General features: G+C 35.9%; 6 protein-coding genes across 6 annotated transcripts; 2 read left to right on the top strand and 4 right to left on the bottom strand.

The window, feature by feature from the left end:
* Positions 1–316: 316 nt before the first annotated feature.
* LOC114748726 (E3 SUMO-protein ligase MMS21) lies at positions 317–4,300 on the bottom strand. Its single transcript, XM_028937179.1, has 8 exons — positions 4,130–4,300; positions 3,578–3,649; positions 3,196–3,306; positions 2,985–3,095; positions 2,020–2,159; positions 1,169–1,254; positions 898–1,094; positions 317–382 (listed from the first exon to the last, which is right to left on the bottom strand). Exons 1-7 carry the CDS (start codon positions 4,217–4,219, stop codon positions 961–963), a joined length of 744 nt encoding a protein of 247 aa, XP_028793012.1. The 5' UTR covers positions 4,220–4,300; the 3' UTR covers positions 317–382; positions 898–960.
* Positions 4,301–4,906: 606 nt separating this feature from the next.
* On the bottom strand, positions 4,907–6,733 carry LOC114748692 (homeobox-leucine zipper protein ATHB-52-like). Its single transcript, XM_028937140.1, has 2 exons — positions 6,204–6,733; positions 4,907–6,083 (listed from the first exon to the last, which is right to left on the bottom strand). The coding sequence occupies exon 2, from the start codon at positions 5,660–5,662 to the stop codon at positions 5,192–5,194; it is 471 nt and encodes a 156-aa protein (XP_028792973.1). The 5' UTR covers positions 5,663–6,083; positions 6,204–6,733; the 3' UTR covers positions 4,907–5,191.
* A 20-nt stretch (positions 6,734–6,753) lies between these two features.
* LOC114748691 (signaling peptide TAXIMIN 2-like) lies at positions 6,754–7,451 on the bottom strand. Its single transcript, XM_028937139.1, has 2 exons — positions 7,073–7,451; positions 6,754–6,966 (listed from the first exon to the last, which is right to left on the bottom strand). The coding sequence occupies exons 1-2, from the start codon at positions 7,174–7,176 to the stop codon at positions 6,843–6,845; spliced, it is 228 nt and encodes a 75-aa protein (XP_028792972.1). The 5' UTR covers positions 7,177–7,451; the 3' UTR covers positions 6,754–6,842.
* A 1,586-nt stretch (positions 7,452–9,037) lies between these two features.
* LOC114748721 (uncharacterized) lies at positions 9,038–9,550 on the top strand. The gene is made up of 2 exons (XM_028937173.1): positions 9,038–9,304; positions 9,395–9,550. Exons 1-2 carry the CDS (start codon positions 9,038–9,040, stop codon positions 9,548–9,550), a joined length of 423 nt encoding a protein of 140 aa, XP_028793006.1.
* A 382-nt stretch (positions 9,551–9,932) lies between these two features.
* LOC114748700 (uncharacterized protein At4g28440-like) lies at positions 9,933–12,128 on the bottom strand. Its single transcript, XM_028937147.1, has 2 exons — positions 11,746–12,128; positions 9,933–10,417 (listed from the first exon to the last, which is right to left on the bottom strand). The coding sequence occupies exons 1-2, from the start codon at positions 11,999–12,001 to the stop codon at positions 10,230–10,232; spliced, it is 444 nt and encodes a 147-aa protein (XP_028792980.1). The 5' UTR covers positions 12,002–12,128; the 3' UTR covers positions 9,933–10,229.
* Positions 12,129–20,376: 8,248 nt separating this feature from the next.
* LOC114748720 (protein CUP-SHAPED COTYLEDON 2-like) lies at positions 20,377–22,550 on the top strand. Its single transcript, XM_028937171.1, is given in 5 exon segments — positions 20,377–20,427; positions 21,093–21,278; positions 21,393–21,506; positions 21,509–21,675; positions 21,957–22,550. Coding segments are annotated over 4 exon segments (1,056 nt in total). The 5' UTR covers positions 20,377–20,427; positions 21,093–21,097.
* The last annotated feature ends 1,934 nt before the right edge of the window (positions 22,551–24,484 follow it).

Genomic DNA, 24,484 nt, shown 5'->3' with positions numbered 1-24,484 from the left:
ATCCTTCTTAGTTCATTGTTTTTTATTAATCTTGTGATCTTCATATATATGTTGAATTGCATGCAATTTTTCCTTCATTTACGTTTTTCATGAATTTCGACAAGATTTAAATGTTAAAAAATTGGTATAATTAATATTACAAAAAAACTAATCTCGCTCGAGCATTGCTTGGGAAGTATCTAGTTTAACACGCTATTGGCATGTATAACAAAGAACTAGTTATTAAGTTCTATTGACAACACCACCCCCCCCCAGAAAAAAAAACACAAAAAAGATAAAACAAAAAAAAAACCTCAAACACATCAACCATGGATGATGGATCTAATTTGTGTAACGTTGGACGTCATTCTATATTAATACTACAGTTATTTAACATTCAAAAGTGGCTCAAAATAAGCAAGCATGCATTATAAAAGTTATTTATAAGTTAAACACTTCTTTATTGATTACATTCCATGGAGTGTTATAAAATATAAAAAAGTAAAAAGAATTGAACAGCTCCCAAACTAAAATTAGCACGACTCATTTAGATCTTCTGTGTACGTGTATAAATTATAGTCATAGTGCAAAAGTCGATTTTCCATGTCATCCAAGATAAATTATTAAATGTTAGTAGCTTTGTGAAAATGGCAAATCTAGTCACAGGTTGATGATCATTATGTGCGATATTAAAGTGTCATCCCCACTACGCGATGGAGTTGTTTACCAATGATCTTCAAGTGTATGCACTAAGGAACCGTCACTCATGATTGGCCTTTGCATGTTGCAGATTCGCAAGTCGCAGCAACTTCAAACAACAGTCTAGAATGCGGAGACTATCACGCTAATTCCTGATTGTACAGATCTCACACACACACACACACATATCAACAACAGAAGTGATAAGCACGTATCCTGGTGGAGCTGGAGGTTTAACTCTATCAAAATTCACAATAAAAATTCTGTGATTAGTTTCATCAGTCACTCATCATCATCTAGCCCGGTAAAATCTTCAACTGAACCAGGTCCTTTTCCCATTCTGCGCATTTCATCAATCTCAACCAGTAACAACGGATCGGAGACCACCTTATCTACCTTTAAGAACTTTGGGCAACCTGACAAAAAGAACAAATTTTGGTTTTTGCAGGGCAGCATAGAACATGGAGGCTACCAGAATTCAATGATCTACCTGTTGCTGGGCATGGAACACGAGAGTGCTTTGATCGCATAAATTGCATTATTGCCTGCTTCTCATATACATGCCTACACTCCATACTGCGTTGATGCATAGATGGAGCAGAAATAAAAAGAAAATTGTAAGCTGCATATAAAATATATATCAATGTGCATCCACGCCTAAGCCCTTGAGGACAAAATGTTTGGTCGTTGATAGTTCAAAAACACTAATTTCACCATTTCACAAACTTTATTTCACAGCAATGTTACTATCAAGGAGAAGCAGGAGACATGGTAATATAACTCTATCCCTCACCATGAAGCCTCCTTTCATCTCCAAGGCATGTACTCTCCAACAGATACAACTTAGGGACTTCTAGGTTTATAAATATCCAGGAATTCTTCTGGACTTTCAACATGCAAGGGACTTGACTTTTACCAATTTAGAAAATGTGGGATTTGTGAGGGAATGTAGGAGCATAGTGGGAAAAAGGATAGAGGCAATGGAGGTCCCTCGAAATATAGGTGATTCATATGTTATGTAGCAGCAGGATCGATTCTTATAATACCCCAATGTCTGCTTGAAATTTGAGTCAACACGAAGCCCTACTTAACTGTGCCAACGAGCACTTTCCTGAAAGGTAAATGTGCTGCCGAGCACACAGAGAACAGAGCCGGCGTGACTAAACATCATGCTTGTCCAGTTGACATGACGCAGTCAATTTGCTCCCACCATATGCAGGTTAAAGTTCATCTATCTATCCACCCTCAACCAATCAAATGAAGAGGTGCATACACATGCATGCATTTTATGCTATTTAATTATTAAGGGAAACATATGCTTTGAATTTGATCATATGGTACCTTCGAACAGGTTCCACAAGGTCAGTGACATGCTTCCCAGTAATTGGACATTTCGTATTCAAAATATTAGATTGTGTGCTGGTCATCACAATGTCTTCCTGCTCCTCACCAGGCATTGGCTGGCCCTCATGATGAACATTCTAACGCAAAACACAAAAGGCATATAAATTAGATACCCGCAGGAATTCAGCTTAATAACAGCCCAATAGAATAAAAGTTTGAGTACCAGTAGTCTGACATTATTGCATATGTGCCACAAACAACTTTCCTAATTACCAAGATAATCATATAACAGTTTACACAGAAACATCCACAGCAGATTACATTCATGACATAAAGTTGAAAAGTCCTACTATTGACCGAGGCACTCAGCCCAGTACAACAACAATGACAATCAATGTCATTGCAAGAAAAATATACTTATCAGAGGCAGCACTTGAATATCACCATAGACAGGCAGTTAAAATCTATGCTAGAATTAAAAAAAAAAAAAATCTAAATTTTAGATAAGTGGTAGGTTTTCCAACTTTTCAACTCCATTTCTATTAATCATTTTATGGCATGAACTTCAAACAGGAAAATCCTATAGCCTCAGAAATATATGAACTACTCCCTCCGTTCCTTATTATAAGAGACATTTGATGCTTATGGCATGTTCCTATATATAAGAGACACTTACAAGTTGTCTCTACTTTTTTGTGTTGATTTACTATTTTACCCATATTATTATCTCCAACTCACACTCTCTCTCCCTCCCACTTCTCTTTCTTTTAATAATTTAATTATTCTCTCTCATGCTCTCTCTCCTTATTAATGAGGGCATTTTTGGAAAAAAGTTATACTTTTTACACATTAATTGTTCTTAACTAATTTTAATTGTTTTTTTGATCAACGCACTTCGGTTATTTGTCTCTTATAATAAGGAACGGAGGGAGTATTATATTTAAGACTGTTGAGTAACATACCCAAACAGCTTCCTTAAATTGGCGCATTAAGGGATTCCTTTTCGGATCTGAAGATGAATTGGCCTTTACCTTTGAAGCATCCTCCTCGAACAACTTCTTAAAATCAGTCAACTGCATATCGAAAATCAATAAACAAGGTTTTGCAGAAAAGAGGGGGTTAGAAGACAAGACGTCATCAGACAAACAAAGAACTTAAATGCAGACCAAAAACCTCTTCTCCTGGCTGGTATCTGTCAGCAACAGACTGAATCGCAGATGAAAAATGTGCAAAATCTTCAGATTTGTCCAATAACTCCACAACTGCATCTTCAAGCTCCTTCACCTAAAATATTTTACAATTATCATATGTAAATAACGCAGAAATGCTTGATCTTCCATCATCTTTGAATCACAATTCAGTAACAGAAAGATTCTTTATCATTAGAAAATGAATAAATTCTCTCCACATAATCATTTGTAAGAACCAAATAGTTCAGTAATGGCAGTATTAATTTCAGACTTTCATGCTTCTCTCCTGGCATCATTGTCAAACAAGAAAGCAGGGGGAAAAGGAAACAATGAGATTAAATACAAAGAAATGATATTTAGAGTACCATATCAGACTGCTTATCTTTCTCCAAATCAACTGCAATTTCCTTCACCAAACCAATAATCCTTCGGGTATCCTGAAAAAATAACACAGGATGCCACCGAATCAAGCACAACCCAGCAAATGAAAGCCAAAACTTCGTTGGGAAAAATTAAGAAGGAAACATCGTAATGAACTATCTTCCTTTACAGAAGCAATCTTTGCTCACTGATCTCAGCTTCCGAAGGGGGAGATATTTTCCACATTTAGGAATTTTTCGGACAAGAATTCCAATGCAAGTGTCACTAACATAGTAAATTGAGGGTTTTACAACAGAAACGATCAAAAGCATGCGCTTTCGAAAAGAAAACTTGAGCTCTTAGCAAGCAAGAAACCACTCAGTCAAGAAACTAATTCCGTATTCCGTAAGATAACGGGATCAAGAGATGATATATTTTCCACTTTGAGAATGGGAAAAGGCAAAGGAAAATCAGCTTCTCAGAGTTGAACAAGCATTCCGCATCCGCAATCAAGGGAAAAAGGAATTAAACAAAGGTTGAACGAGAGGGGAAGTTACAGTAATGAGAGACAGATTATCCGAGCAGCAAGTCGAAGCAGCATTTCTTATTCTTCCACTAACGCCACTGGCATGTGAGCTCGACGCCATGGCTCTCCGATCACCTACCCTTGCCCGCTCCGAGTGGAATGGAATTTTGGAGGGAGCGCGAGCGCTTCAGTAAATCATTAAATCGTGGCCCCGCTCGCCCCTCGTGATATTTACGAAAACGGTATTTTCAGTGGCCCCGAAAAATAATTTACCATATTAAAACATGTAGTTTAAAATATTGCAAATTTTGTACCAAAAAAAATAAAATATGTACAATATTACTCCTTCTATCTTTATTATAAGACCTGTCTAACTAATTTGATTAGATTAAAAAAGTTAGGTAAGTTAGTTAATTATAAAAAAATATGACATGTTTTTCTTAAAACACCATAATGATCTTCCTTAATATCCTTACTCTCTTTTTTACTTGATTATAATTGAGGGAATATCCATAAGGGTAATTTAGGAAGAACTAATAAATATAAAAAATAAACTTTATATTTAGTATCAAAATCAACTCAATAATTAGGTCTTTGATATTGAAGGAGTATTATTTATCTATCTAGTGCACAGCATTTAATTTCAGATTCCGTTCTTTTTATTTTAATAAGCACTTCTTCAAAGAAACAAAATGGCTGGACATACAAATGACCGGAGCAAGTTAACCTCTCAACCCAAAATTTTTCTCCATTTACTGTACTCTAATTCTGTGTATTTATATGCGTACAAGTCCCCGTAGAAATGAGATTACTGATGCAATAAGCCGTCGTATTGATTCATGAAATTTTGGATTTTACAAAGATCATGAGCTGCCTTCAGTAGCCAGGAGGTCATTTTTATTTCCAGGCTTATGCAATATGCATACCCCTTACAGGAAAAAATGGAGTAACTTTTGGAGACCCCACAATTCCATGACCAAATGAACAGACCGATATTATCTTTCTGTCAACACAAGGTTTGATTCTTCTACTAAGTACGATAAGAAAGGAAGTCTAATAAGCATCGAGTGATGCGTCCTATGGAACTTTAATTTCAGAGGAACTTATTGGGACCCATGAAACAAGCATAAAGCTCTTCAACCTGCATAACCTCTTCACAATTATATGAAAACTCAGCGAAAGAACTGTGAGTTTTAGCTTCTGCTTCACCTTTCATGAAGAGCAACATCTCTTTGGCCTCCTTCAGCTCGGCCTTGAGCCTTTCCACATCTCTCTCAAGCTGTTTCTTCTCTGCCATGAGATTCTCTAGCTTCAACTGCAAGGCACCATAGTCCTCCTCAAGACTCTGTGTCTTCCAGCGAGCTCGCTTATTCTGGTACCATACTGCAATTTGTCTCGGAGGCACACCCAGTTGTTTTGAGAGCTGCAATTTCTGCTCTGGCTCCAACTTCTTTCTGCAGGCAAAGCTTTTCTCTAGGATGGCCGCTTGATCTTCAGTCAGCCTCTTTTTATTGAGCTTCTCTGGGTGTTTCTGGTGTTGGAATGACAAGAAGAAATTATCCATTGTTTGTTGGAGGCTGTGAAGATTGAATTTTGAGTATGTTTTTGATGAGAGATGGTTGGAAGGCTATGTTGTTTTATAAGCTTTCAGACATCAGACATCAGAGGTAAACTGAGCAAAGAGACTTTTGGTGCATTAAAATAAGATTACTATGCGTAGGCTGGGCTGCTTAAGTTGTGGATTGTGCATGAACTTGTCATCCAACTGGTCCTACCACTTTCACTATCAAACATCACGTAACTGTGAAATCAGCTTCTTCTTTTTTTTTTTTTTTTGGAAACACAAAACGAGGTTGAAGTTTAGGGCAACTTAATTGTTAATCTGCAGAGTCTAAAAGATCATAATAGAGATCATTATTTCTCATAATAGTTTTGTACTTAAGAGGCGGACTCAAAAAGAACATCAGCTGACATATCTCACAAGCCTGCAAAACCACCAGCAAGAGACAAGATACGATGCAGAAACTTCAGTTGTTCCATTGATGCAAGTAAAACTTCATGCTACATTATCTTAATTCCATAAGGAGATTCTGAATTAATTATACTTCAGAGTGGTTACATCATGGACTTTATGTTATGTCGTTAGGAGGGTGACAACGTTGCCCACCCTTGCATCACAACTTGGTTGTTGAGGCAATATAGTTCATGCATCCTTGTACAGTAGTAAATTATTTGGAGATCAGCCCTTGATCAAAAACAAAAAGTGTTTCAATATTCAAGCAGTGATGTAATATTGCAATCCCTTCACTGAATCTGCTTAAGATCAGATGTGCCTTTCTTCTTATCCTAAATGCATGCACTTTATCCAGTCAATTTGTAAGTCAACGTGCGAATAGTCATTACGATGATCTTCTCTGGTTTCCATCAGAAATTATAATATGTGATGTCTTATCCACTTGAAACGTTAGCATTTGTCGGTGGGAATAAGAAAGAATTAGAACCAAGTCCCACCAGCTCAGCTGAGAGACCAATTACGAGGTGAACGCAAGCTAGTTCTGATATTGTCTAATATAAATCTTAAGTGGATATAACAATGAAATGAAGAGTGCAAGAGAGAATTAAAAATGAACAAAATTTAAGAAAAACCTCATCAACAATTTGGGGGAAAAAAAATAGATAGAAATTAAGTTAGATTATCTGTATTCAATAAATATGAGAGATTTGCATCGAGTCATCAGTGAACATCAACAAGGAATCTTATCAATAAACCATTGCATCACTTGGATTGGAAGTTTGATAAGTCCCATTGCGAAATTTGCTAATGCTGCAAAGCATATACAACAAGGGCACAGGCAACTCAATACAGACCTGTCATAGATATCAAATAGGATCATTTAATCGTAGTAATATATGTTGATAAATTCAAAAAAAAAATCCTGTAAAATGGAAAAGAATATTAGGAGAGAAAACTTACCCAATGATCCAAATAACTGCACCGACCAAAGATAAAAGCAAGGAAGCAAGGGCAAAAGGTAGACCTATCAAGAACCCTAGTGGTCTGCATTCACACTCTCCCATAGTTCTCCCCTCTGTTGATTCTCTCTTATCTGCTGCTTTTGTTTCTGTAGAATTCAAAGCCCTTTCTGGAAACAGACCAACTTAATTACTGATGAATTAAGATCTCCAGAAGTATCCCTTTCCCAGGATGAATTCACAGAAGTTAGAAAACCTTTCTCTTTTGAACTGAAAGATTGGTGTTCAGCAGTTGGAGATCCCACAAAGTTTTATAGCCAAAAGAGAGGAAATATCAAAGCGCAGAACAACTGCAGTCTGGTGCACTAGCAGGCCATCAAAGACTTTTCTTGCGAGTAATGATAATGACGATAACATTAAAGAGTCCACTACAGTTTTGTGGGGTCGAAATGGAATAAAACTGTAGAGTCAAGCTTCAACAGGAATGAACTTTTTGGTCACCAAAACCATTCTCTTTTCAACCCTCCACTTTCAGTCTTCCGCAAGCATCCACATGTGCCAAAGGAGAAAAAAACGAGTTTGACTTCGAGAATTCCCATGGCTAAATTTACGTTCAAGCAAGCCTGTCATCAATTATCGTTTTGTGCTTTATCAAAAATATCTACAAGGAATCAGTACAATAATCGCAGTATAATTACACAGCATGATATCCAAATCAATATTAATATCAATTCGACACACACACACACACACACACACACACACACATACATAACATTGTTTTCTAAAGCGTACATCATGCGGCTCATTTTTCAAATCATGTGTTGGTTTAACTCTCATTTCTAATTGTTTAATTATCAGGAAAAGATAATAACAATGTTTCGACTATTTAATTATCCATCTTATTTTATCATTAACCTTTGGGAATAATGTGTCCATCAATCATCATATTTTCCTTCGTAAAATTGTAACGTGGATTTAAGAGTTCATTTTATCTTACCGAAAAAATGCGTATAAATTATTGAATGAACCGGTTATCAATAAAATCAAAATGCGTCATTGTCAGTGGCCACATATTTTATTTCACTGCACCCAATTCAAGTGTGTCAGGTATAATTCTTTTTTTTTTTTTTTGAAAGTGCACATACGAGTATATTGGTTTAGGGGAAAAAGAATCGGGGATAAAAATAAAATGGCTTAAAATCCCCATCTTTGTGAAGAATCTTCTCCTTTCCCACACGTACACAACGAAAATATGGAGTGACTGAACAATTTGAAATATTTGATCTTTTTCAGGAAGCTGATCTGTGTTGCTTAGGCATATAGCTGTTTTCTGTTGTTTTTTTTCCTGGTTTTTCAGTTAGTTTGTTTCTCTCCTTGTCCAGATTTGTGTCTGTCCGTTTCTTATGCCCCAATGAAAGCAAGAGGCCATCGTCATTGTCGATTACTAAAATCCAACAAAATCCAAAATTTCCAACAACCTTACTGCTAAATATCTTTAGGAATTACAGTAGGCACCGCTGCCGCATATTGCTATGGTATTATCTGCAATACATGTATTTATAGAAGATTCCTTATCTTTTTATCTTAGCCCATTTAAATCAAGGAAGTAATCCTGAGGGACGTAACAGATCAAAAATTGGTACCTTCATATAACCTTGAAAAACCATCAAAGATTATTCTAATTCAAAATGGATTCCAGCTCCGACCATCTTCTGATCTTCTTCCTACTCTTCTCGTACCACAACCTCAACCTTACTGCTAAATATCTTTAGGAATTACAGTAGGCACCGCTGCCGCAATATTGCTATGCTATTATCTGCAATACATGTATTTATAGAAGATTCCTTATCTTTTTATCTTAGCCCAATTTAAATCAAGGAAGTAATCCTGAGGGTCGTAACAGATCAAAAATTGGTACCTTCATATAACCTTGAAAAACCATCAAAGATTATTCTAATTCAAAATGGATTCCAGCTCCGACCATCTTCTGATCTTCTTCCTACTCTTCTCGTACCACAACCTCAACGGCCTGGCCATGGCGACATCAGATGAGAGTTTGATCAGCACACTGTGCAGCAAAACAGAAGAGCCAGTAATTTGCAGAGAGTGCGTTCAAGCAGATCCTAGCAGCAAGTCAGCAAATGGCCAAGGGCTGGCCCTCATAGCCATTGCTTGCGCAGAGAGGGACACAACCTTTCTGCGAAGACATTCAAGCTTCTTCAGAATGCAAGTGCGAGTCAAAGAGAATCCTTCATGATTGTACTCAGCATTCACTTCTAGCACAGAAACAGTTTCCACCTGTTGCTCACTATGTTCAGAGGGTCACTATGACAGTGCTATAAAGGCTTCAGTCATTTACTGTTTGAAGCTGTTCGAACGAACTCCAGAATTGCCTGTGCCACAACAGGTCTTGGCTGGCACTGTAGCCTCAAACCAAACCTGTAGAAATGCTGTTGAAATCCTGAGTTCTATATGAGTATGTGAGTGTGATCGCTGAATTAACTCAGATATGAGCATTGACTAAGGTTCAACTTTTCTCAACCAGAGATGGCGCTATGAAGGTTGTTGCATTAAATTAACGTCAAGGGCCATTCCTAGGGCAGTAAAAAATAATTCACGATACAAATGCAACATAACCTACACAAGATTCAAATTTTGTCACTGAATTTTATCAATTAATATCTTTTTACTAGCAAGAATCTGCAATTGCGCAAGTTCCGTAAGTGCTTTCATGACTTCAATTAAATTGTTATCAGCAATCAGTGATCAGTAATTGTATAATAATTGGTACTCCCTGCCATCAACTGCAATTTGTAATTAAGGCAAACAAGGAAAGGTTGGGAGGAGGAAAGCAGAAATTTGAATATGTAAATTTGCACATACTATTATCAATAACTAACATGTTTACATGACTACAGAACAAACCATACTGACAGTCCAGAAGCTGATTTTGCCTACACCCCCAGGTAAAATCTAACTCTAGGCTATCCCATTAAAATACAAAAGATAGGTTGATCCCTGATAGAAATTCTTCCTTGAGACAAAAGTTCCGTGCGAGGAAAGAGCAAGATACCAGGAGACCAAATAAACCACCAGTGTCCATCAAAAACTAAGTTGCTGTTATGATGTTATGCCAGCTGCCAAAAGAAGCGTAGTTACTCCTCCACGTTTACGAGCTCATACTCAACCAACGACAGATTGTTATCTTCCTTGACCAGAAATTCTGCAGGCTCAGTGACCTCAATACGGCCCCATTTGTCAACTGCTAGCCTCATAGATCCCTTGAACATATCGATCTTAGCATTCCGGAGAATAACGGTGGCGCCAGGTCTCATAGTATCAACTGAATATAGGAAGCAAGTAAACATGATCTTAGCACTTAACAGTATTAAATCATATAATCAGAATATATGCTTAATGATTTGTAGATCTTAAAAAAAAAAAGGGTGAATTGCCAGCCTACCTATGAACTAAACTGATGAATACTAAAACAGCAAAGATACCAACATTATTCTTCAAAATTTCATCACAAGACGGCATAGTATGAGCCAAGCTTATCAGTTTTATCATCTTTATGACTCATTTCCTCGATTGTGAATTGCATTTGATCCTCATGTTAAAAAAGAATGCTTGTAACCATAAAACTGATAAAACAAGTCATTTGCAGTGCATAAGGACTATCAGGGAACCAAAACTTGAAGCCAGGGTACCCACATGCAAACTAATGAAAATGATTTGTACAAGATCAGATAATATATCCACTATGCCAATATTACAGCAACGTTTCCAACAGGTTCTATCATAAGCCTTTCAACCCTATGTTCAGAATGATAGCAACAGAACCGGGCATGGTAATTCAGAGGAATACAACTGATAATTTATGTTTGGATATTGAAAGATCGCAAAGGCGTCAAACAAACTCGATTGCTTATATTATGTAAATGCATCTATTCATGATTAAAAACCACGAACTGAGAAAATTAACACTAATATGCACAATACGTTAATAGACTAAAAATACTCATCAGGGCCATTATTGGCACCTGGAATTTCTTACAGTTACAAAAAATTAGATCAGTTGCCACACTGTTGATGATGTGAATGATGATATTCAGCTAAACACGATCAGCACTATATTTAGGTTAAGAAAAATTCAAGATAGTTTAATTCATTTAAAACTAAGCGCATCACTAGACCACTAAGAAAAAGCAAACCTTAATTCGAGAATCGAAAAACGATTTTGACATATTGACATGAGGAATGAGAACCAAAAAGTTAAAATATCGATTCGTCATCTTGAACCTGAGCTGGACAGCCCCAGCCCAAAGCTTTCACAATGAACCACGAGATGAACCAAGACAAAAAAATATATATATTTATTCATTAAAAACTTCAAATGAAAATACGACACACATTTCCACCAAAAAAAAAACGACGCACAATGAGAGTAACGACGAAAAATAAGATCACAAAAAGAAGTGGGAAGCAAAAAAAAAAAAACATTAAAGATCACATGAATATGTTTCCTCAACACTGATTGCCGCACAAATTGAGAAACATAAAAAATAACACCATTTTTATCTTTTCTGCTCGATTTCCCTCGAGACAAACTTAATAGTAATTAACAATTAACAAATCAATAAAACCAAAGAAGCAAACAGCCAGGTGTACCTTGTTCATTACGGGCAGTGAAAAGAATGCAACCAGTCTCGTCCCCGACGAGGCATTCAGAGACTCGAGTGTGGCGGAGATGCTGAGAAGCAGAACGACCTTTCTGCAAGACAGTGTTGGAGTCGAGAACCTTGACAATAAGAGTGTGGCCGCTGGTACCAGGCTTGAGCTGGTCTACCTTGACGAACACGGGCTTTCTCAGTGCAGGTCTCGCATTGCCGTGCTGCTGTCGTCTTGGCCCAGTGGTTGTAGCCATACGAACGAAAATCAGAGGATAAAATGAAACCCTAGAGAGGAAGATGAACGAGCTTGACTGTGGAGGTTGGGAACGAATTTCTCTGCTACTCCTCGGCTCTCCTCTCGCCTTTTCAAGCGTCTCGCATCCAACACCGACCCTTAGTACCTACGTTTTTATTGTGTGGAACTATAACTACGTACTATTTATGAGACTTCGTATGAATATATTCTATAAATATATTCTTTTTTTTTACCTGAAGTATGGATATATTCTTTGAAAATTGGTGTTTGTTAAATGTTTTTTTTTGTTAAATGTTTATTATTTGGAAATTGGATCATTATTGTATCATCAAAAATCAATAGTATGCCCAATCTGTGATATAAAGTTAAATTAAAAATCACATTATTTTGTAGTATAACACACACAAAATATATTTTATTCAAGAAACTTGATTATGTATTGTCATAAATTTTATTTATTGTCACTTATAATATATATATCAAAATATGATTTATGCTAAATCAAGTTTATAAACTACTACTACCAGGCCAAAAAAAAAATTTCCTACCTCTTGTTGTAATATAAGAATCAATTTATTAATTTAAAAAAATTGAGAAAACTAAAAAAATTACTTTAAATTATTTATGTTTATTGGTTTTTTAAATTATATAATCTGAGAATGGCATATAAATATTTCAAAATGATTATATATTAAGTAATCTTTTTAAATTAGTCAACTAAATCTCAAAGTTGTTGGTACAAAATGTAGTATTTACTGACAATTGATACTTTATTTTTGTATAAATAACTTTGTATATGTCTAAATTAGTTTATCTAAAACAAGTTTTATCTCGTAGTACTAAAAAAAATCTCATTTTAATTAAGTATGAGGTTTCTCGAATTAACTAATTACGTCTTTAAATTTAAAAATGTAAGAAATTTATTGTCAAAGTTTTGAATTGAAAATACAAGTACCTTACAGCGTAAAATTTAACACTTATGTTTTTTTTTTCAAGAAAATAATACTACTATCGTACACTCTCGCATTTTAAAAAATAGTTAATAAATGATTTTTTAAAAAATGGTTTTGAGGACGGTATGGATGAATTTGGGCCATCAGAAAATAACTGAAGGCCCTTGTCCATTCAATTCGAACCTCATTCGGGCCCTTATCACGTCGGCATGATTCTGTTCGAAAGTTAAAAGCAAGTTTTAAGAATTGGTTCTCGGCTTTTACCCAACCAAAAAAAAAATTCCCGACATTTCAGCACGTTTTGGGATATATTTGGATTGACGTTTGACGAAATTGACTTCTAGCCCAATTAAATTTTGTAATTGAAGTTAGAATAAAAGTCATTTAGGGTGTGTTTGGATAGATACTTCTAAAAAGTCAGTTAAAAAGGTTAAAAGTTGTTTGGATGATTAATAGAAAAGTTAGTTTAGATGTAAAATGACTGAAAATAATATGTACTTTATTGAATAGTAATGTTTGAAATTTTATGTTTTTAATATGATAATAGTTTTAAAAAAATACATAAATTATTATGATAAAATATAAATAATTTATTTGTGAAATTATAAAATAAAAAGATTTGTTACGGAGAAAAATTTGAAAACACATTGTAGATATTAATTAAATATATATAATGGACAAACATGAATATAAATTAAAATTCATTTGGTCTGAATAAAAGCTCATCATGCTAACAAAAGAGATGGAGCATAGGGGAAAATGTGAGAGTAAATATGGAATGTTTATTTTTAATGATCACTATTTGAAATTGCAGTTTAAAAAGTCATATTTTTCTCTATTGAGTCCAACCGAAATTGAAGGCCAGAAGTTTGTTAGAAAAGTTAGTCCAGTCAGACAATATTTTTTGTCCAACTCAATTTGTAACCTCGGTTTTACAATTTTCAAAATATTTTTGCCGTTATAAACGGCAATCCAAACAAACCCAGTAAAGAAAAAAAAAATCTCTTTTCTTCCAACATTTGCCATGCTTAGATAGATGCTGACACACACACGCATATGATGTTGGCTACTTGCATATTTATTTCATATAAGACGAAATTATTTGAAATAATTTCAATAAAGTAAAACATAGACGCAAGAGTGAGTCAGTAAATTGGCAATCAAGAGACGGGCATAATACAGATACTCAAACAAAACCTGGTGAAATAATTAGGGGGGGAGTAGGATGATGAAGAGGTCAAAACTCAAAACATGAAGAGTACATCCAAACAGAGCGTTAACCAAGCGACAGTAAAAATGATACGACTTTAATAAGCAGTACAACTCCTAGTCTCGGTGACATGATAGCAGCCACCCAATAAATGAATCGGACGGCGCTGATGGTCCTTACCCAACCTAAACCCCTTGACGAGCCAACGGTTTTAAAGACGACACGTGTCGGAGATTCCCCACACAATTATTGGTTATTTATAAATGGTGAGCCCCCTGACTCACCCCCCTGCCCCCTCAGACTCGAACCCCGAAGCGCCGTAGCCGGAGGGCGGCGGATTGTGACCTAAGCTTGTCGTCACGCGCGTCACCCAACCACGTCCCCGTCCCCTCGTTCCTCGACCCACGCGCCCTCGTCCCTTTGTAAACGCTGTGTTTTCCTCCCCCTCTTTAACATAATTCATATTTAATGATTTATTAATGTTAATTATTTAGAAAATAATAATAATAATGAGGGAGATTCCTTTTGATTTTTGTGAGCAGAAAAGGTGAACGAGAGCGGGGGTGACTGGTGAAGACAGAAGGCAGTAAAGCTGGGGTTGAATTCCGGCGGAGTCGAACCGGGCGGACAAGAACCGGGTCAATCCATCAATCAAAACGTGTCATCCTGGGAAGAAGTTTATGAGTTGTCTTAGTGTAAGCGGCTCTCAAATTCAGATTAATCGGGTGATTGGACGGCGACTAAAGTGGGGGCGATGTGGGTCGGGTCGGGTAATTGTCGGGAATATCAAAGTGGGAAGGTGGGGAGCAGTGAAGTGTCAAATTGAGCATCAATCGGGTCATAGCATATCACGCTACCCGCTCTCACTGTTCCTGTTCCGTTTGCTTTCGATTCGACTGATTTGATGGCATATCTCTGCTTTCCTCCTTATTTTTATTTTCTTGTATCTAAATCCTTCCTCAGTGTCTCACAATTTTTTTCCCATTGTTATTCCCACACAGTAAAACGCAAAAATATTATTCTTTTTATTTTTAATATAAAATCTATTTAACTAATTAGATTAAATAAGTTAATTAATTATAAAAATATGACATGTTTTTTCTAAAACACATAATCATCTTTTTTAATATCCTCTCTCTCTCTTCTACTTAATTATAGTTGAGGGAGATCCATAAGAATAATTTTAAAAGAATTGATCAATATGAAAAACGTATCTTATATTTATAACTAAAATTAACTTAATAATTAAATTCTATATTAAGGAACAGATAAATATTAATACAACGGGATGTCATATAAGGACGAAGTAGAATTGTTAAAAGAAAAAGACCACTATTGCATGAGTGTCAATAGTCTTATAACTTATTGATATGATAAATGCTCTTCTCTTTGAGTAGGAACTCTCAAGTTAATTTCAATAATCTTATCTCAATAGAGATTAGTTTTATAAAAAGTATAAATTTATACCAAAGCAATAATTGATACATAAAATTATCATCGTTTGCTTTTGGAATTTTATACAGAACACTGTTATTTTTTCACAAAAATTCTAGCCAGCACTTTAAAAAATTACAAATCAGACTAGTTCAGATGAGATCATGATAGAATTCGGCAGTCCCAACATTTATACTGCCGCATTTCCAAATAATTAAACCTGTAACCTTTGATTAAGCTGAGTCAATTTATATCAATTGATCCAAATGTTCCGTGGTAATTTTAAAGGCTTATTTGATATGAAAAAGTGTATGTGTCCATATATATATATGTTGTTTCCTTTTTCTAATGCACATCATTTTTGTTTTTTTACGTAACAACGGGCAAGTCCGGAGGAGAGGAGTCTGGACCACGGATAGCAAACGCGCAGGGGGGGAGGGAGTGAGTGAGAGATCGTGAAATTATTAAAATCATGGAATGAAAACTCGTGAATAGCGTAACTTAGCTTGATAAGGAAAACACATTCAGTTCATGGACCCTTGATTCGTACAGAGTAAAAATAAGGGTTGACATAAATCAAATATTATTGGGATCGGATTCAACTTATGTCTCCCATATTTCCAACTTTTCTCTCTTTCTTCTCCTCGTGAAGCAAAGGATTTGAACTTGTGCCTACGATTCTCTGCCGAGGGGCACTGGTGATTTGAACTTTAGTTAAAAGCAGTGCAGCTTGGCTGCTTTATGTTAAGCATTGCTCATGAAGAAAATCATTACTATGAAAGTATTCCACTCATACTAATAATCAATAAAGAACGACAGTTAAGGAATCCATAGAAAGACTAACATATATCAATGCTAAACTATAAAAATAAGAGTACTGGATTTGATATCAACTTTACTACGATATTACCTCCGGTTCTTAATATAAGACCTTATTTGATTTTTATTTTGATTCTAAATATAAGACTCTAATCCATTTTATCTCTTATATTTATATATTTTTTCCTAACATAATCATTATAATAATGGTAGTTCTAGCTAATATACTTGATTAGCAAGAATATTTTAGGAAAGACAACACATATTTATTACAAATAACTAACTTAACTTACTTCATTAATTTTTTTCCAAATTAGTCAACTAAGTGTTATAATTAAAACCGGAAGTAGTATATGTTGGTAAAATGTACATTCAGCGTTTTGATCTCTTATACAATGCATTTAGTACTATAATCTTATTTTTTTAGTATATTCAGTATTTTGATATTATTTTTCTAGTTATATCAGGCACTTTAATCTTTAGAACGATAAATGCATCAAAAAATTAAAATCAAAATACTAAATACATAATAAAAAAAATTAGAACGCTGAACCCACTTCTATTCTCATAAAAAAGCGTCACATATATGAAGGAGGTCAAAAAGGAAAAGAAGCAGTGAAATTTATCGGAATGCTAAATCAAAATATGTAATCATGGTTTTGCTCGGATGAATAAAATAAGTTATATTAGACAGAATAAACAGAGAGGGACGGTGGTACTAAGAGAGTGTACGAAGGGCAGAAAAAGAGGAAGGGATTTGTTAATAAGAGAGAATGAGAGAGTGGTTAGAAAACCAGAGTTATACGCAAAACACTCGCTGCGTAAATTTGAGGGCGGGGATGATGGCCACAGGAGACAGGTCGGTCAAGTCAACCTCCTCCATCTTTCTCAACCCTCCTCTTTCCATTCTTCTCTCAATTTTCTCAACGTCCGTACTTTAATCACCCATGATAAAAATAAGGAAAAATTATAACCAGATATCCAAATATATATATATATATAAAACACATCTCAAAATTTGTTTTTTTTTACTTAAAACCTCATGTAATCAACCCTAAAAATAAAACTATATTCAAAATAATCTATGATGTCCACAAACTACAAATCCAAATATCATATATAAACTTTGTAGGGTCCACAAATACTCCTTCTATTCTTAATCTAAAACATAATTAACTAATGTGAATATATTCTTCCTATATAAGACCCATTTTATGACATTTTGAATTGTTGTTAAGCAGAGCAGGTCTAAATATTGGAAATAAGGGGACCACCGATAGCAAATACTGAGATATTGAAAGGACGAACATCACTCCTGTGAATAATCATGGGCCCTGTATTATTACCAGATAAAAATAATTCTTTTCTCCTGTGGATATCATGTATATATATAAAGTGTGCTACTCTTTCCTTTCTTAATGTAGACCCATTTAACTAATTTGATTAGATAAGAAAGTTAGGTAAGTTAGTTAATTATAAGAAAATTGACACATTTTTCCTAAAACCACCATATCATCTTTCTTAATACCCCATCTCCCTCTTTTACTTGATTATGGTTGGGGGTATTCATAGGGTAATTTAGAGAAAATTGATAAATATGAGAAATGGGTCTTATATTTAGAACCAAAATCAACTTAAGAATTGGTCCTATATTAAGGACCGGAGGGTATTTTTTTAAAACTAAAAGGATAATTACCACGACCTGGAATTATAAATAGCAATCAACCCATAACTTCTCATTTACTGGACAGTTTTCATCCCACTAGCAAGGTTTAAACTTTATATTATGCAAAGTAAATATGTATATAAAGAAAAAAATGACAAACAAAGACTCCCAACACGTAAAATTACATTTAAACTCTCATTTGAAAAATAGTAAATAAAAACTCGGTCTCATATTATAAATATGAAATCTTAGTGAAATATCTGAAATGCTCATTAGCAAAATGACAAGTTGATTATAAAAAATAACAAGTTCATTTAGCGAATGACAACTTCAGTAGACCAAATCATAGTTTGGGTGAGGGTATGCCAAATGAGAATTGACTATGAGAAATAATAAGTTCACTTTAACGAATGACAACTTCAGTAACCAAATCATAACTTGGTTGAGGGTATTTCAGACATTTCACTAAATTTCATATTTATACTATGGGACTATGTCCCTCATGGCAATTTAGCTTATTCAGATGATCTACTTGTAATTTTGATAATTCAGGATTCTTTATTTGTCATTTTTCCTATAAAGAATTGTTTCATGAAGTGTAAAATGATTTTTCTGAGAAAACCCGAACACTCATATGAAAGCCTTATTTACGTATGCTTTCTTAGAGTTTATAAATATTTTTACGTCAATCGAATAAAATTTTGCTCATACATTATTTTTTATTTTATAATTACAATTAAAAAATGTTTTTAAGAGTTGCTGCCGCGATTTCAAACAAACCCGAATGTGAGCAGACCATTTGCTAACTGAAGAATAATTCTGGTAGCTTAGCGGAATACGTAATAGTAAAGAATTAAACAAGTCACTTTAAAACTCAGGAATAGAAGGACCTTGATTATTTACTCACACTCAAAACAATAAGGCACTGGCAAACACGCCCTCCTCACGTAAAAATATAAAACAAACTTGGAAACTCAACCTATAAGGGTCGTTTGCAATCTCAAAACTACTTCTTAGAAGTATTTTTTTACAAAACTAGAAAACTCCTCCACATATTTATTTCGTAAATCATAAAAATATTTTAAAATTATAGTTTGGTTTTCATCCAAACACCTTCTATATGTTAAAGCTAAGTTTGAAAAGCAAAACGTACAAGTTAAAAATGTTAAACAAATATTTATAATTGTGTTTTTTTTTAAATTTCCATCTCAGCTTCTTAATTTCGATATTACGTTCTAGGATTCCTAGGGTACTTTTATCTTTATTTGAGTGAAATATAAGTTAAATACAGAATATTATATCCTCCCTACTGAAACCAAAAATATTGTCGGAATTTATGAGAAAGGCTTAAGAATGAAAATTAATATCCGACTCAACTCAAAAAAAAAAAAAACTTGTGCAAACAGATAAACAATTACTACATTATTGAAAAAGACAGGACGAGGCTACAATAAATTAGACTAGCTGAGTTATATACTGAGTCCCTCAATCAGCAGTTGGCCACCTTTCAGGTTTTCTCAACAACTCCTGTGCCACACGTAACAATTTTTTTAAATAAAACTCTCAATCATTCAACACAGTCTTTCAAAAAAAAAAAGAATTAAAATTAAGAAAAGAAAAAAACTTGAATTTTGAAAGGAAAAAAAAAGATGAAAGGAGTTACAACGAGTTTTATTACAAAACATATTCTAAAGTTTGTTATTCTCTATTTTAAAATTTGTTATTAAGTATTGTTTTAAATATTATTAATATTTTTTATAATTATTTTTTATTAAGACTTATAATTCTCTAAAAGAAACGGTGGTTTGTGTTTGAAATCTGAAGGCTCTATTGTATTTGTTTTGGGTAGCATTTATTGAAGGCATTGAGAAGGAGAATCTATTTGTCTTTTGCGTTTGCATTGCAGAGGGTGTGACAGTAACATCATTTGCACAAAAACAGTCCCGTATAACTAGCAAAAGTAACTGCAAAACATCAGTGATGAAAAAGCGAAACCATATTATTAGATTGGGGCCTTGCTTGGTTCCTGCTACTGCAAAACCCTTTTGCAAAATCCTCCCCGTTTCGGGTTCAGAGATATACCCAGCCACCTCCCTCAAGAACTCTTCAGAACGCACTGCACCACATACCCAGAAAAAGCGCTAATAATCATCAGTGAATCACAAGTTGAAAGCTATGAAAATTTCAAAGAAGAGAGAGAGATAAAGAGACGGGTGGGTTGGAGGAGAAGGAGAAGAAGTTGGCGTGTAATAAACTTGGCTTTGGTTGCTGTATCTGAATATTTTATTTTCTGTACTGTGCTGACAAAGAAGATATGAAACAGCTTTATCGATATATATAAGGTGAAAATCTCTCCCTGTTTTTTAATTGTAATCCTGTTCTTGTTAATTGCAAAGACACATAAATCTTTTTTCTCTTCTTATGTCCATCTCTCTCTCTCTCTCTCTCATGAATAATAATAAAACTCCTTTCTGTTCCCTCGCGCTCGTTTTCCTCACTGACAGCGGAATACCTGCACACTTACTACGCACGCACGCATACTCAAAGCAGAGCCCAGGGGGAGCCCTCTCACTCTCTCTCTAGCTATGGGGTTTTATGATAAGGACCGTGGCAGAGTAGAGAGAGAGATTAGGAACAGAACAGGACAGGGCACAGAGCAGAGAGAGAGAGAGAGAGGAGAAAACACAGATTTTTTTTTAAAGTTTTTTTTTCCAGCCATATCATATCATGCGTCCTCCCTTATTATTATTTCTTGGCCTTTTTCTGCCTGCCCCTCGATTCATCAAATCCCCATCATGACAAAAAAAGCCCCTTATAAAACCACCCATCCCCCCAAACTCCATATCCCAGCAAATAGGGAAACTGAGAAACCGAAGTTGTCAACTTCTTCTCTCCTCTGTTTCCTTTGCTTATTATATATATTGAGTCCATTTGGCTGTTAGGGCCAATATTCTCGTTCAGGGTTTCTTTCAAAAGCTCTCCACGTTTTTCTGTTTCTGTCTGCCAGCTGAGATGGATTGTTACTTCCGTGTCGATAACGGTGATGCCCATCTGCCTCCTGGGTTTCGCTTCCACCCAACTGATGAGGAGCTCATTACTTTTTACCTCCTCAAGAAGGTTCTTGACAACACCTTCACAGGAAGAGCCATTGCTGAAGTTGATCTTAACAAGTGTGAGCCGTGGGAGCTTCCTGGTTAGTCTTCATTTTCAGCTTCTGTTTTTCTTTTGCAGCGTGAAGTAGTTAGAGTTGATGAATATGATACCTCTATGCGCCAACTTCTGAATTCATGTTTCTCTATGTTGGCAGAGAAGGCGAAGATGGGTGAGAAAGAGTGGTACTTCTTCAGCCTCCGAGACCGAAAGTACCCAACTGGCCTGCGCACTAATAGGGCTACAGAAGCTGGATACTGGAAGGCCACTGGAAAGACAGGGAGATTTATAGCTCCAAAACTTGCTGTCTCGTGGGCATGAAGAAGACTCTGGTTTTCTACCGAGGTAGGGCTCCGAAAGGCGAAAAGAGCAACTGGGTCATGCATGAGTATCGTCTTGAAGGAAAATTTGCTTATCATTACCTTTCACGCAGCTCCAAGGTTGTTCTCTCATTCTCTCTCACTCTTCCTTTTCTTTCAGAACGTTGTTTCCCTCAGTACTGCAGCGAAAAGTTCAACAACACGGTGGAATCTTGCTTCCCTTTGGCGTCTATATTAATTAGGGTTCTTTTACTGTTGTTAATGCATGAAACCTTTTTATCCCCATTTTTGAACACTTGGTTCTCGTCTAGGGCAATGTATTCATTAAAGCTGTTCAGTTTCTTTCAGCCCTTTTGTTGCTGATAATGCTAAGTTGAAATGGTTCTCCTTTGATGAATCAGGATGAATGGGTCATCTCGCGTGTTTTCCAGAAGAGTCTCTCCTCTGGGAACGGCAGCTCCGCCGTGTCTTCCGCCAGTGGCTCCAAGAAGACTAACTCAAGAATGAGCTCTTCTGTTAACATGAGCCTCTACCCAGAACCCAGTTCTCCATCCTCCATTTACCTACCTCCTCTGCTTGACTCGTCTCCTTACGCCGCCGCCAACGACCGTGACAGCTGCTCCTATGACGGCAGCAGCACTACTCCGAGGGAGCACGTGTCCTGTTTCTCCACATTCTCTGCGTCTGCTGCCGCCAACAACCTCTCCAATGTTAGCTATGAACTTGCTCCTCCTCCTCCGCCGCCGCCGCCGCAGCAAATAGCTCTGGACCCCTTTGCTCGATTCCAGAACAACGTTGGTGTGCCTGCGTTTCCAAGCCTGAGGTCACTGCAGGAGAATCTTCAACTGCCTTTTCTACCTCCGGCCATAGCTCACGGTGGCTCCGGTGGAGACATGAACGGATGGGCCAAGCCGGAGGAGCAGACTGTAGCGGGTGGTGGTTCTGGCATGGCGCTGTGTCCGTCGGAGCTTGATTACGTGTGGGGTGGCTACTAGGTCTTCCATTAGACTTTTATGTCTTAGCTGACTGATAGGGGATTAGACCTGAAATCTATGTATGTTTCTATTATTGTGGGTTTGATGATGTTTTCGAGCGTTTCTAGATTTTAGCGAGTTTTAATGTACGTTATTGTTAAGGATGTTTTGGTGCTGTCAATTTTATCGGGGTTATGAATCAGATCCATTCATTATTATATATATAAAATCGAAGCATCTTGTTTCCACTCATTGTTGTATCAGCGCAGGATCATTTGGCAACTTTTTGCAACAGAACTCGACAATAGATTTTGGCGATGATCTGCTCAAGAGGTTATCTGGTCTGAGTATTATTATGGTGTCGGCTTTAATGGGATCAAAATATGAACCAACGTCTCTTTGGAAACGACTTAAAAGCTTTAGTAATTTCGTTAACTTGACAATCATTTTTGTTTTGTACTTTTTGTTGGTTTTCTCAATGACAACTAACCTTTTTTTTTCCATTCATTTTCCCTTCAATTTAGTGAAATTTTCATTTGTTCCCCACTCCGATGGCATACTACATTATTCTTGATATTTAGCACTTATGTCAGTACTGAAGCCAGGTTCTTATACTTGTCATGCTCATGATGTTCTTACTCTTGAAAAAGAAAAGATTATGTTCATACTCAGTTCATAGTTTACTATGAAAATACACTTTCACCTCTATATATTCACTTCACGGTATAATAGCTCAGATTCTAAACATAAAATTTATTTTATAGTGACTTCTAATTAATAATAATTTCCGAATCCCATGCCAATTCAACTAAGTTAACTTCCAAATCGAACATTTTTTAGATATAAAAATAACAGCATATTCAGACAGATCCCCATGAAGAGATGTATGGTTTGAATATGCGTTGATAATATAGAGACTAATCTCGCGCCATATACTCACCCTCCGGTCATAAATGTGTTGTTATACAAGAGGTAATGAACCACTGGATGGAAAAATAGAAGAAACAAGAATCATTAATCATTACCACGCAACTAGTTCGGCCAAGGCATTTACCTTTTAATACAAAATTTATGACAAAATTGTTCACATATATATCAAGCTTAGATGTACGTAAGAAGGGGATAAAGACTAGCAGTGGAAGAAGAAAGAGACTGTGACTGGGAGAGGTTATTATTAAGTTGGATGATTTAACCCAGATGGATAAAAGATCAGAGAGTTTGAACGTTTCGGTCTTGCCCAACAAGTAACAGCATCATTTAATAGGCAGTTGAAGAAGAGAAGAAGGAAGAAAGTGGTACGTACAAAGTGAAACAGAGGATGGTCCTGTGAGGAGGAAGAAGAGGAAGAAGGGGTGGCTCTGGTTCATTTTCACGTGGGGGCACTGAGACTGAGTCTAGGATTTTAGACTGAGGGACTTACTGTGCCTAAGTCGCTGCACCAACCCTACTTGGGAAGGGACAAATTTAATGCTCTCTCTGTTCACTTTCTTTCTTTTTTTATCTTTGCTTTTCCTTTTTTCTTCTGCAACCTTTCACAGCGGGCAGGGCAGGCCTCCCCATCAATCCAAACTATACCATATCACCACTCACACACTTCAATTAAATGCACCAACCCCTTCGGGTCTTCCCCCTTCACATTTTTTTCTTCTCTGTGGGGACTCCAAATAATTCTGTAACTGCTTAAAAAGAGTTGGAAGCACATGACACCGCCCATATCCATGGAAGGATAAAATCTGCATAACATATGACAGGTTGGATTATGGGTTTGGTATTGGTAATCAATGTTCTCTTTGAAATGCAGCATCAAGCAGACATGTAAATTAAATTCTCTTGACGTTTGCCCATATATTCTTTGCATTTAAATTTATGAAAGATAAATCTACCAGAACTCGTTTGCTAAGTAAACTATAGCATTCAGTAATGAATTTTACTATTTGGACTGCCTACTGATAAAT

The sequence above is a fragment of the Neltuma alba genome, unplaced genomic scaffold (assembly GCF_004799145.2).
Source record: "Neltuma alba isolate B1F8T4 unplaced genomic scaffold, ASM479914v2 tig00005777_pilon, whole genome shotgun sequence".
In the NCBI taxonomy this organism is placed as follows: Eukaryota; Viridiplantae; Streptophyta; class Magnoliopsida; order Fabales; family Fabaceae; genus Neltuma; species Neltuma alba.
Note: the sequence above shows the minus strand (reverse complement) of the source record. Positions and strands in the feature narration are given on the sequence as shown.

Bases quoted from the DNA above. Each gene is read 5' to 3' on its own strand.
- LOC114748726 (XM_028937179.1), bottom strand. From the start codon at position 4,219: ATGGCGTCGAGCTCACATGCCAGTGGCGTTAGTGGAAGAATAAGAAAT. The intron at 1,255-2,019 runs GTACCATATGAT...GCATCAACGCAG, and splicing joins CTTGTGGAACCTGTTCGAAG to TATGGAGTGTAGGCATGTAT. The intron at 1,095-1,168 runs GTAGATCATTGA...TCTTTTTGTCAG, and splicing joins TGTTCCATGCCCAGCAACAG to GTTGCCCAAAGTTCTTAAAG.
- LOC114748691 (XM_028937139.1), bottom strand. From the start codon at position 7,176: ATGGGAGAGTGTGAATGCAGACCACTAGGGTTCTTGATAGGTCTACCT. The intron at 6,967-7,072 runs GTAAGTTTTCTC...TATCTATGACAG, and splicing joins GCAGTTATTTGGATCATTGG to GTCTGTATTGAGTTGCCTGT.
- LOC114748692 (XM_028937140.1), bottom strand. From the start codon at position 5,662: ATGGATAATTTCTTCTTGTCATTCCAACACCAGAAACACCCAGAGAAG.
- LOC114748721 (XM_028937173.1), top strand. From the start codon at position 9,038: ATGGATTCCAGCTCCGACCATCTTCTGATCTTCTTCCTACTCTTCTCG. The intron at 9,305-9,394 runs GTGCGAGTCAAA...CTATGTTCAGAG, and splicing joins CAAGCTTCTTCAGAATGCAA to GGTCACTATGACAGTGCTAT.
- LOC114748700 (XM_028937147.1), bottom strand. From the start codon at position 12,001: ATGGCTACAACCACTGGGCCAAGACGACAGCAGCACGGCAATGCGAGA. The intron at 10,418-11,745 runs GTACACCTGGCT...TCCTATATTCAG, and splicing joins CACTGCCCGTAATGAACAAG to TTGATACTATGAGACCTGGC.